This window comes from Lepidochelys kempii, chromosome 8 (assembly GCF_965140285.1).
Source record: "Lepidochelys kempii isolate rLepKem1 chromosome 8, rLepKem1.hap1, whole genome shotgun sequence".
NCBI classification, from domain to species: Eukaryota; Metazoa; Chordata; order Testudines; family Cheloniidae; genus Lepidochelys; species Lepidochelys kempii.
The window spans coordinates 100,569,085-100,580,567 of record NC_136387.1 but is presented as its reverse complement, the minus strand read 5'-3'; the positions used below and the strand labels follow the sequence as shown (position 1 = coordinate 100,580,567).

The 11,483-nt window shown below is 50.0% G+C and overlaps 1 protein-coding gene across 2 annotated transcripts in view; it reads left to right on the top strand.

Moving 5' to 3' along the window:
* Positions 1-897: 897 nt before the first annotated feature.
* SLC5A9 (solute carrier family 5 member 9) overlaps positions 898-11,483 on the top strand; it is a 47,683-nt gene continuing 37,097 nt past the window's right edge. For both annotated transcript variants that reach the window (XM_073357778.1, XM_073357777.2), the window contains exons 1-3: positions 898-972; positions 6,403-6,602; positions 8,046-8,117. In XM_073357778.1, coding sequence (XP_073213879.1) covers positions 6,474-6,602; positions 8,046-8,117 — 201 coding nt within the window. In that variant the 5' untranslated portion in view covers positions 898-972; positions 6,403-6,473. The remainder of the gene's footprint in view (positions 973-6,402; positions 6,603-8,045; positions 8,118-11,483) is intronic.

Below are 11,483 nucleotides of genomic sequence, written 5' to 3'. Positions count from 1 at the left end.
ATACATTTATAAAGCCACTAATTATCACCGGAGCTATTTGCTGACGGTTCTGAAGTAGCTCCATAATGAAGAGGAAGCCCATGTATTTGTTAACCTATGGAAAATAATTGCCTGTCACTTAACCGAACATGCTTTGCCCCTGAAACACTTGCTCTTTAGCACTTTTTTAGCTGCACTTCTTGAAATGCCACTTGTAATTTCCATTCCCTCGAAGGTCTCTTTCTCTGCTGCTGTGACGTGAGCTGAAAACTATACTCCTCAAGAGGAGACAAATGTCCTTCCAGTTTTGCTGCTGTGAAAGGATAGCAAATAATATTAAACATAGTTGTGTTGGTTTAGCAAGACCTCATGGAGGCAGATACACTGAAGTCAATAAAGTCGGGCTGATTTACACCACTCCCGCACTGGCCCTATAACATTTGTGTCAAGGTCTCACACAGTTGCACTAGGCGATGGAAGTTATATTACCCCTCACATGCTAGCTCTGTTAAACTTTTACTGTTTCCGGTGCCTGTAAAATTAACACTGATTACCATCCTTAGCCTCTATTGATGCGGGGGTGGGGGACACACATTTGCTCAGGTAATTGACTCAGAAGGTAATTTAATGGCAAGGCGAGCCAGGGAACATGAGATAAATACTACCGCTGGACAAAGCCAACCTGTCAGAAGTCCCAGGTTAAGGGTTGCTGCTCAACGTGTACACAATAAGCCGTCTTTCTGGGTGGGTGGCTTGGAATGGATTGGCAACGTGAATGTAAACACTCTGAGCCAAAGCAAATGTGGAGCAAAACAAGTTCATGTCACAGGGCCAGTGCTGGAGGAGGAGGGAAACTGGATTGCCTCATGGGTGTGCCACTGTTTTGCCGTGCCTCCCTCAGGGCACTCCGCCTCTGCATCAGGAACCAAAAGGAAAACGGAGGTTATGGGAATACACAGTCCCAGAAGGAAACCCACAGGAGACTGGCTCAAGGTATTGTACACTTTTGAGGCATATTAACAATTACCAGAATTCCTTTGTGGATCGGGAAGGAACTTTATGCATCACAATGTTATTGTCTTTGCACCTTGTGCTCCCCTGTTAACCGTTTAGGGCATTAGACAGGCCAATGTAAATCAGTGTAGCAATGCTGCTGTCAATTGAGAGATTCCCGTTTTCACCAGCAGAGGGTCTCAGCCCTGCATATGTAATTGAAAATCATTATACTTCAGTGGGTTGGAATCTCTTGTGCTTGAAAAGCCTCTTTTGGATAATGGATTTGGTTGGTGGGTTTTGGTTTTTTTTGTTTGTTTTTTTTTGGGGGGGGGGGTCGTTGCTTTTGCTAGGAAGCCTTATACAAATGAGGCTTATTGGGGAAAGGCAATTGATTGGCAGCCTGCATTTCCAAGAAAACTAACCTCAAAGCTCTAAGAGATCTTGAGGTGTTAGCATATTGGCACAGAGTGGGGTAGGTGTGAGTCAGCCCATGGTGTAATGGGGATGGGGGGAGAGACAGATCCAAAGAACTAGCGTGCTGCCAAAAATGGCTCCTCATAGGGAGGAGAAGAGCAGGCAAGCGCTGCCTTGGCACGGCTCAGCTCCTCGGCAGAAAACACCTCCTTGAAACAAGCGACGGACCTATTTGCAATCAGACAAAACTAATTTCAAATAGCAACCCTCGCATTTCAATGGAAGAGTGTAGATGCCAAGGGTGTGTTCTCATTCTTTGGGGAGGGCTCCTTCCAGAGCTGAGGGCCCTGCAGGGGGTTAGCAAGCCCGGCCTCGCATCCCACTCTCTGAGCCAGCAGACTGCCATTTGTTACGCTGGGCTTGGGAAAAGCCTGCCCTGCTCTAGGGCTCTGTGTGCGTGTGAGTCCCTTAGAGAGGGGTCACGCCCGTAATGGAGCAACAGAGGAACTTTTCTTTTTAGGAAATGACTGGTCCTGAGAGAGGCTGAGCATCGGGGAGCCACTCTGGGCCAATTCCTGAAGTCCATTGATTTGGGGGAGACTCTTGTTTTTATTTTGTGGTTTCTATAGTGCCTTGCAGCCCTGCTCATGGGCCAGGACCCCGTTGTGCTAGGCGCTGTAGGTACAGGATTTAATTCAGTGGGAGCTGCAGCTGCTTGGCATGTCTCCAGATTAGGCCCTTATGCACAGCATAAGATAAATGGACTCAAATCTCATGCACAAGGGTGCACTAGAGTTGCCTGCCGGGGCCAGGAGGGAAATCCACCCACTTGGTGGATTGTCTAGTGTTGCCCAGTTAGCAAAGTGCATTCTGGAGCTGGAATGCTGTGTAGTCACTCTCTCGAGAGGCATGGCAGATCCTGAACCCGGGGACCTCAGCACAAGACTCTTCCACCTGCAGGAAGGGAGCAGCTCCACGGTCGGGAATTCTTCAACAAGCATTTGTTAGCCGGAAAAGGGCAATTTGTCGGAACCGAATCTTTTCCTGGGCAAGGGTCAGCTCTGACCACTCCCCTAGTATGATTTTTTTTTTCAGGTTTCAAAATTGTTGAAACGTCCCATTTTGAAACCCATTTTTAGGATCCAAAATGATTTTTTGTTTCACAATGAAATTTAATTTATAGTTAAAAAAAAAGAAGTAAAAGGTGGAAATGGAAATTAAACACTTGGATGGAGATTTGGGGCGGGGCGGGGGGGTTGTTTCTGGATGGGAAACACTTCAAAATCTTGAAAATCCTCCTGGGACAGGAATAGTATCTCCCCCAGCACTCCCCATTACTTGGGCGGAGCAGTAAACTCTTCTCATTCTACGCAGGCAAAACCCCCTGCTGTGGTAGGGTAAGTTACAGGTCATCTTTGCTGCTGGGAGGGAAGCTTACAAATCTGGAATAGCAACCAACTGGACCTCTTATTATTAAAATTGCTGGGGACTGAGCTCCTTGAAACAAGGGCTGAGTACCTCTTGGCTACAACCACACATTAGTGTGTGAGCTCTGGTAATATGCCTACATCCTGACCCAGCACCCTGCTATTTTATCCAAATCCCCCGACCAGTCACATCCCAGATGTGGGTTACGTGGTATCCGTGTTACGTGACTTTAGGAGAAGGAGAAGTAGCCACTGGAGACTGGATTGACACAGCAGCTTGGACATCTTTGAACACTGTCATTTCAGTCATGGAGCTAATTGGAGGTGCCGGCGTTCAAGCCGGGGTGCAGACAAGCCCTTATTCTTAGCCAGTGAGGTGCTAGGGAAGAGGTTTTGTTGGCACTTTGAATCACTACAGTGAAAATCTTCTGTGCAAGTGTAACCCACTCTCGAGTGCATGTTACCAGGTGGCCTCTCTGTGCCTCATTTGCAGAGGATGTGAGTCTGTTACTGCCCTCGTTGGAGTGGCTTGACTCTTTCTCTCAAGCTGTAGCCACTCACACTACACTCTGGAGGTCCCTGGCTCACTCCATGATGTGTCAGCCAAGAAGGTGGCCAGGCTGTCAGACAAGCCCATCAGTTCCATGATGGCTGGGGAGACTTCCCCATTGTGAAAAATCAAGCTGACATCCATGATGGTGTGAGAGCGACCCACACAGCAACTTACTCCCACATCTTTATGGTCTCACGCCCCAGGAGCTCCCAGCTCTTTTTGCTTCCTCCCTTCACTTCACTTCCCTCCCTCCCTTCAGCTCTTAAAGGGTCTCAGATACATTCCTTATTTTTCCCTACGTGCCTACAACTGGTGAAACTGAGGCAACCCATGGAAGTGACTCCCCCTTTGTCAGTGGCACAGTTGTTAAGAATCAGGAATGGCAAGGGCTGGTTTCCTGCTCTAGCCACGAGCCTTGCTCCCTCGCCTTCATCCTCCTTGCGTTGCGCGAGCAGCAGATGTTTCAGGGCAGTTCCAGAAGCTGGAAGAATCAGCTGCTCTTTGAATGTGTCGGATTGCTTTCGTTCCTTTCCCCTGCGGGGCGGGGGGCTACCCTGAATTGGAGCAGCAGCCAGGGAGCAGCAGCCAGGTCCTGCTTGGCTTGAGATTGACAGGATACAGGGCTGCACACCCATAGATGCAGAAGTCCCACCTGCCAGCCAGGGAATGTCCCAAGCTGCACCTGGTGGCACATGGCACTGACAGGATGCAGTGAAGGAACTGGATTTACCAGCTTGCCACACCTTAGAGCAATTACAGCTCCCTGACAAACCCAGAGTGATCTATGCCTGCTCCCCCTACTAACGCCCAGAGACAGCTGCTTTCCCAGGTTCATTCCCCAGCTCTTTGCAGGTGACTGTACTTGATGCTCATGCAAGTCAGGCGAGTTAACTCCGTCAGTGCCAAATATGTATGTGACAGCTCCCAAGACAGGGTAATACAAATGTTACTCCTTGCTATCTGCATTTAACTCCTGTTGATGGGAATGGAATTTAGAAGCTCATATCGAGTGGTCCAGGGTCGTCGTGTGCGGTTTGATTTGATGTCAGGTAGCAGAATACAATAATAATTAAGAGCTTATATTTATACATATAGCAATTTTCCTCCTGAGAGATCAGGAAGCACCTTGCAAACTGCACAGAAATCACTTTAATAATAAATTGTCCTAATAATACTTTTCCCGCTGCTGAAATGCAGCTGGTTCTGGCATGGAATGCTGCAGTTTTCTGCAGGACATAAAACCAGCACACAGCCGTTTAAGGCAGGATGTATGGCCCTGCTGTGGAGAACAGTGCCCGGGGATCTTTAATGACTGCAGGTGGCTAGGCCCTCAGGTTTGTGTCTCATTAACTTGGGTGATTTGCCAACAAGACTCTTTGCTTATGAAGGGCTTGAAAGAAAATTTGCTTATCTAAATAACAGGTCCTGGACTCTCGTTCAATTCAACTCTCTGTTCTCTTCGTGCACCAGGGGGCACTGTGCCATGTATGAATACGTGCCAGCGGCACTCAGGGGTACATTTTTATTTCACCTGCCAGTTATTTGAAAAAAGAAGTTGATGGAGTTTATCTTGAAAAAAAGAAAAAAAAAAAGCTAAATTTGGGTCCCAGAGCCTGTGTGGCTGTTTTAAATATGCACTCTGCAGCTTTCGGGACCCTGAGCCTGATCCAACTCCTGTAGAATGGAAAGGCCAACCACAAGCATTCCAAAATCACTTCAGCCCCCCTTCCCCCAACAAATAAGCTTGTCTTTAAAATCATGAATTTAAAAAAAATAATAACTCTTGGGTTCTTTTTATTCTCCTTCTAATTTTTGAGCCTATAAATCACCGTTGGGTCATGTTTTCAAGCTTTTCTCTGCAGCCACGATGGCGGGAAATGTCCTCTTTTTATAATAACTGCTGCTGTTCTCACTTAATCTCGGGACTCCAGCAGCTGGGGATAGAATCATGAGTGTTGACGATGTCACTTCAACAGCAGTCGGAACTAGGGTTGCCAACCCTCCCGGTTTCACCAGGGGTCTCCCAGAATCAGGTCCTATTTCCTGGAGGCTACTGAAGCTAATCCATGAGATTTTTAGGGCACTAAAAGTCCGGCAGTGCAGCAGGGCTAAGACAGGCTCCCTGCCTGCCCTGGCTCTGCGCTGCTCCCAGAAGCAGCCTGCACATCCCTGCGGCCCCTGGGGAGGCAGGGGGTCTCTGCGCACTGCCCCAGCACTGACTCCGCAGCTCCCATTGACTGAACTGCGGCCAATGGGAGCTGCAGGGGCAGTGCCTGTCAGGGAGCCTGCCTTAGCCCCGCAGCACCGTCAACCGGGAGCCTCCCGAAGTAAGCAGCTCCCTGCCACAGCCCACACCCCGACCCCTCCTGCCCCAGCCCTGAGCCCCCTCCCACACCCAACCTCCCTCCCAGAGCCTGTACCCCACGCCCCCACCTGCACCCCAACCCCCTGCCCCAGCCCAGAGCCCCCTCCCACACCCAACCTCCCTCCCAGAGCCCGCCCCCCTGCAAACAACTGCAGCGTGTTTGGTTTTGTGTGATTAGACAATTGGCAACCCTAGCCAGAACAGGCCCTGTACAATTTATTCTTTGTATTGTGATGGAACCTCAGAGTGCAGAAAGTTGGCCCCTACCCCAGTCTAAGTATGTTGTGGGAAGATCTAGTCCCAGCATGTTGTAGGTTCAATTATATTTCCCCAGCCCATATTCTCGGAGTGATTTCTGTTTGGTACCCATCAAAATAAACGTGACATCCTAAGTCCATTTATTCGTTAATTCAAGGTCTTTCAAGTCCCTTTAATCCTGATTCCCTGAACTCGCTTATCTGAGCCACCTTCCAAACCCTGTGAGGGTTTGCCCATCCTTAGCTTGGCATATTACAAGGCAGGACTGAGATGACTGGCTCAGTACAGGATGCCGATGTATGCTGCAGGCAGGGATCCACCAATTGCCCATGTGCCAACAGTGTTATCTGCCACCCTGTGTTTCTCGATCTCCCCCACTGACACTCTCCCAACCCTGTTAATTATTAAAGGAGAATAATGAAGGAAAACACACATCAAAGTCCAGTGTGAGAGAGAGACAATCAGCAGTTCATTTGCAGCCATGAGCCAGCCCACCCCAGCCACCACAGAGCCACCTGGCCAGCCTGGACAGAGGAACCTTACCTTCGAGGTTGTGGACATCATTGTTGTCATCATTTATTTTGTCTTCGTCCTTGCCGTTGGGATATGGGTGAGTCCGGGAGCTCAATGATTTGCTTCCATTAGGGGACAGAAGACAAGCAGTGTGTGTAATCAGCTATGGGCCTCGTGTGTGTGCAAAGATATCTGCTTATAATCAGCCTGCTATTTTATATGTACATAGCACTTATGTAGGGCCAGATAGTAGCAGGACTTGACTGGTATGCTAGGGCGTTGAGAGTAGGAACATTTTCCCCTACACTCCCAGGCAGCTCTGATTCCATTCCCTGCAATCCCCTGAACGGCATTGAGGGAAGGTTAGTGCCACCAGAATTGCAAAGTATCCCATAATGGACTGGGGAGAAGGGGTGAGGCTCCCCATGGAATGGCTGCAGAATGGCGAGCTGGGAGACTTGCCTGGCGTAAGAGGGGGAATGAAGAGAAAAGGACTGAATCGGGCATTGGAAAATTTGGAAAGATGATTATTTGATCCCTATTTTCTTTGACCCAGCCTACTTGGAAAAGTGACCTAGCGGCCTGGCTGGGGAAGCCTTTTTGTACTCCTCACATGTGCACTCACTGGGAGATTGTTAAATGGATTCAGAAGCCCCATCACCCAGTGAGAGGGTAGCTTCTATCCAAGCCGGCAGCCAGCATACATAGGAATGGGGAGAAGGAAAATGGAAAACGTAGGCCTTCACACCCCAGTCTCAGGTTCCCCATGCATCTGCTGCAAGCATGGACCAAACCTTTTGACTCCTCCGAGTGGCAATGCTGCTCCATATCCTGGGTACCAAGATGCAGATGAGGTTGTCGCACAAATCAGAGCGGAGCAACAACTCACTGCTGGTTGGTAACTTTTGGGTACAATGTCCTGACAAACCAAGGGGGTTTCCAACTTGCAAAGTAACAAGCAGGCCTCCAGCTCAGAAACCAATGAGGCTTGTTAGCTCAGGCTAGTGTTAATAATGAGCTAACAGGAAGCATTCCCCTTCTCACTGGCCAGAAGCGTTGGCTGGGAACATGCAGGGGACAAGCTGTACGTTTCCTGGGAAGCTCGGGAAGGATTGGTCTTCCTAAGGCTCAGTTCCACTCAGAGTTCCCCCTAGAATGGGGCAACTCTTCAGTGCCCCAGTGCAATCCCATGTGCACTATGTAATACGCAGTCTGGGGTCTCCGACAAGGTGATCTCTCCGACGTCCCAGGAATGGATGGGCTACAGCCGGAGGTTTCACCCCGCTGGACGGTACTGGAGGGTATTATTCCCCTGTTTTAACTGCACCTTGAGCGTCTGCCAAATGGTTTATTGAATCCTCCAGAAGCCAAAGCACTGGATGGCCTGGACACGGAGAGGGAGTCAATTCTAGCAGTTGCTGGGAGGGCAGACCTGGGATGACTCCCAGCATGTTGCTGGCAGGACGGCTGGAGAGCGGGGCCAGTGTGATGGACGGGAACCCGTGGGGGGGAAGCACTTAATGTTTGTTCTGTTTTTCAGTCATCCATACGGGCAAGCCGGGGGACAGTTGGAGGGTATTTCCTGGCTGGACGGTCCATGACATGGTTGCCTGTGAGTCTGATGCTTCCACTTGTTACTTAAAAATTGGGTTTCAAGCGAATCCAGGTACCTGATAGAAAGGTCTGGGGACAGGCACAGCAAGGCGGTACCCACCTCACACACCTCTGCCCAGGAGTCTCAGCCCTGAGCTACAGGGACCCCCAACCACAAAGTACCCTCCCCCCACAGCTCTGCCCAGGAGCCTAAGCCCTGAGCTACAGAGACCCCTACTTGGAGAAAACAGACAGTTCAGTCTCTCTGGTCTTTTCAATTCTTAGCTTTTTTGCTCAGGTCAGAGGCAAGGGGATACCTGGTGATGTGGCTTCTGTGATGCAGCCCCAGCTGCCCATGAGGAGCTGGATTTAGATCCTCCCCCTGTTCCCAACTCACTTCACACACAGCTGCAGAACAGCCGTGGGAGCATTAAATGACTCAGGTCTGCATGATGCTGTAAAAATCATGTAGAAACTACAAAGAAAACAATCGTATAGCAGAGCCCTTTGCCTCTACCCTCTCCGGGTGGGGGAAAGTCTACGCTATTGACTGTGCGAGGATTAAAACTCGGCTCCAAACCACAAAAATACAAATCTCCAAAATGATTCACGAGAAAGGAACAAAGCTCTTAAAGGGCACACTTTTGTGGGAACGAAAGGTACACCTAAAAGTTATTTAAAAGTTTTAAAAGAATAAAGGTGTCACAGGAATAAATAATCTTTTCCTCCAATTGCAAAATATACAGCCATATCTCTCTCTAGTGAGTCGCTGGTATCGGAATACAGTTTTCAACCAAAAACTTCTTTCTCTGTGTACACAGTGCCCATAAATCCTCTAGGCTATGTTTTCAACCTCTTCTCTTGGAGAGGCGTACGTATATATAACAACTGTCATTGCTTTCATGTGCTCTGTGCTCCAATTTCTCCCAGGTGACGTTTAGGGAAAAGCGTAGGGGGTGTTTTTGTGACTAGAGCGTGGAAGGTTTAAAAGATGTTGAAAGGAAACTGGCTTTTCCCAGGATCCTTACTGTTCTTATTTCTCATTGTGTTTGGTGGCTCGGCTCACTCCAGGAGCTAATATGGCCAAGTGGTTAGAACACATGAGTGGGTGCTAGGAGAGCTGGGTTCCAGCCTTGGATCTTCTACTGATTCACTATCTGGCAAGTTGCTTAGATCAAAAGCAGCCTCTGAGTTTGCCTGCTTCTGTTTTCTGGGCCCAACTTGAGATACTTTGGGCTTGATTCTCAGAGGCGCTGAGCCCCACTTTAGTCCAGGTGTGACTGTTTTAATACTGACTCCTGAGGAAACATATGATGCAACATGGCAGGAGGTCTGCTCTGCTGCTGAAGGTGCTGTCCTCTGACCACTTTTGATAACTGAAGCATCCCGGCACTCTCTGCAGGAGTTGGGAGGTTAACCCCAGCGTCCCAGCTAAATTCCAGTTTGGGTGGCAACATTCTGGCAACTTCAGGGTTTCAGCTTTGAGCAATAACACCCTAAAGGGTTTGGTCATGAGAGATGGTCTCCAGGGCAGGCCTCTCATGTGATATCACAGCAGCTGAGATCAGCTGAGGTGCCAATAGACCCTCCCGTTTAACCAAAAGGGTTGGCCAAACCGCATTTCCACCTAATGACCCCCCAACTTTGGAACTAATCTCCCCTCCTGATCTGACAGAGCCCATATTTGTTTACAGTATTTCCATCCCATAGCCAACAGCCTGAAGGTGGAAGAAAAATGGCAAACAACCCAAAGTGAGGCTCCTGAATCCAGATTCAGGCACTTAAATCAATGTGGCCTTTCAGAGGCTTAGGGGCCCTGAAGTTCCCATTGACTGAGGTGCGAGCTTCAGCTACCCTGAAGGTCAAGTCTCATTTATTTAGCTGTCTAAGCATGGCCTTAGGAGCCTGATGGTAGGAAGCCAGATTTGAAGATTTTGGCCTATAGCTTTTGTTCTCTTCCACCAATGTAAACCAGGAGTAACTCCAGTGAAGCCTGCAGTTCTCTCTGTGTAAAAACCACTCTCAGTGAAGGCAGTCAGACCCACAGAACCTGCCTTTCCTCTATCACTGATTCCAACCCCCGCCCCATGTATCTCCATTGAGTTTGATGATGTTACTCATGATTTTACATTAGTGTAACAGAGGGCATGATCCCTCTCCCACTGAAGTTTTTCTCCATTGACTTTAATGGGAGCTGGAGTGGGGTCTGAGGATAAACAAGGGGTGGGCAAACTACAGCCCACTGGCCGCATCCCGCCCTCCATCTGATTTAATCTGGCCCTTGAGTTCCTGCTGGGGAGCAGTGTCTGGAGCTTGCCCCGCTCCAGCTGGGAGTAGGGTCGGGGGCCACTCCGCACGCGCATGCCGCAGCTTCCGGAAGTAACGGCATGTGCCCCCTCCGGCTCCTACGTGTAGGGACAGCAAGGGGGCTCCGCACGCTGCCCCCACCCCAAGCACCACCCCCACAGCTCCCATTGGCCAGGAACTATGGCCAATGGGAGCTGCAGGGGCGGTGTCTGCAGATGGGGCAGTGCACAGAGCTGCCTGGCTGTGCCTCTGCATAGGAGCTGGCGGGGGGACATGCCACTGTTTCTGGGAGCTGCTGGAGAAAAGTGCCGCCTGGAGCCTGCACCCCTAGCTCCCTGCCGTGCCCCAAACCCTGCCCCAGCCCTGATCCCCCTCTGTGCCCTGAATTCCTCAGTCCCAGCCCAGAGCACCCTCCTGCACCCCAAACCCCTCATCCCCAGCCCCACCCCAGAGCCTGCAGCCGGAGCCCTCACCCCCCCGCACCCCAACCCCCTGCCCCAGCCTGGAGCCCCCTCCTGTACCCTGAACTCCTCAGTTCTGGTCCCACCCCAGAGCCCGCACCCCCAACCACAGCCCTCACCCCCTCCTGCACCCCAACCCCAATTTCGTGAGCATTCATGGCCTGCCATACAATTTCTATTCCCAGATGTGGCCCTCGGGCCAAAAAGTTTGTCCACCCCTGGGATAAGCCGTAGGGTAAATACAGTGGTGACAAGGGTCAAATGGGCACCCTCCCCATGGTCTCGTGATGGGCCGTGGAACCGCAGACAACCATTTCCAGGGCTTCAGGATTATTTTTCTTGGAGCATCTGTGTCTTCCTGTGAGTTGGACACACGCACTACTAGAATAAATAACAGGGCCACTGTCTCACTGCGCTACATTTTCTGTGTTTCTTACATCGGTGTCCGATACAGTCGGATGTGTGGATTAGAGAAGGTATTTACGTTCCTTGGGAATCAGTATATTTACCCAAGATACAATTTCATGTTACACCAGTCAGCCTTTTAATCGGCAGTTTACTATATGGAGAAGCAGGGCAGTGTTCGTTCTAGCCACGGCTTCCGGCTTCATGCAATA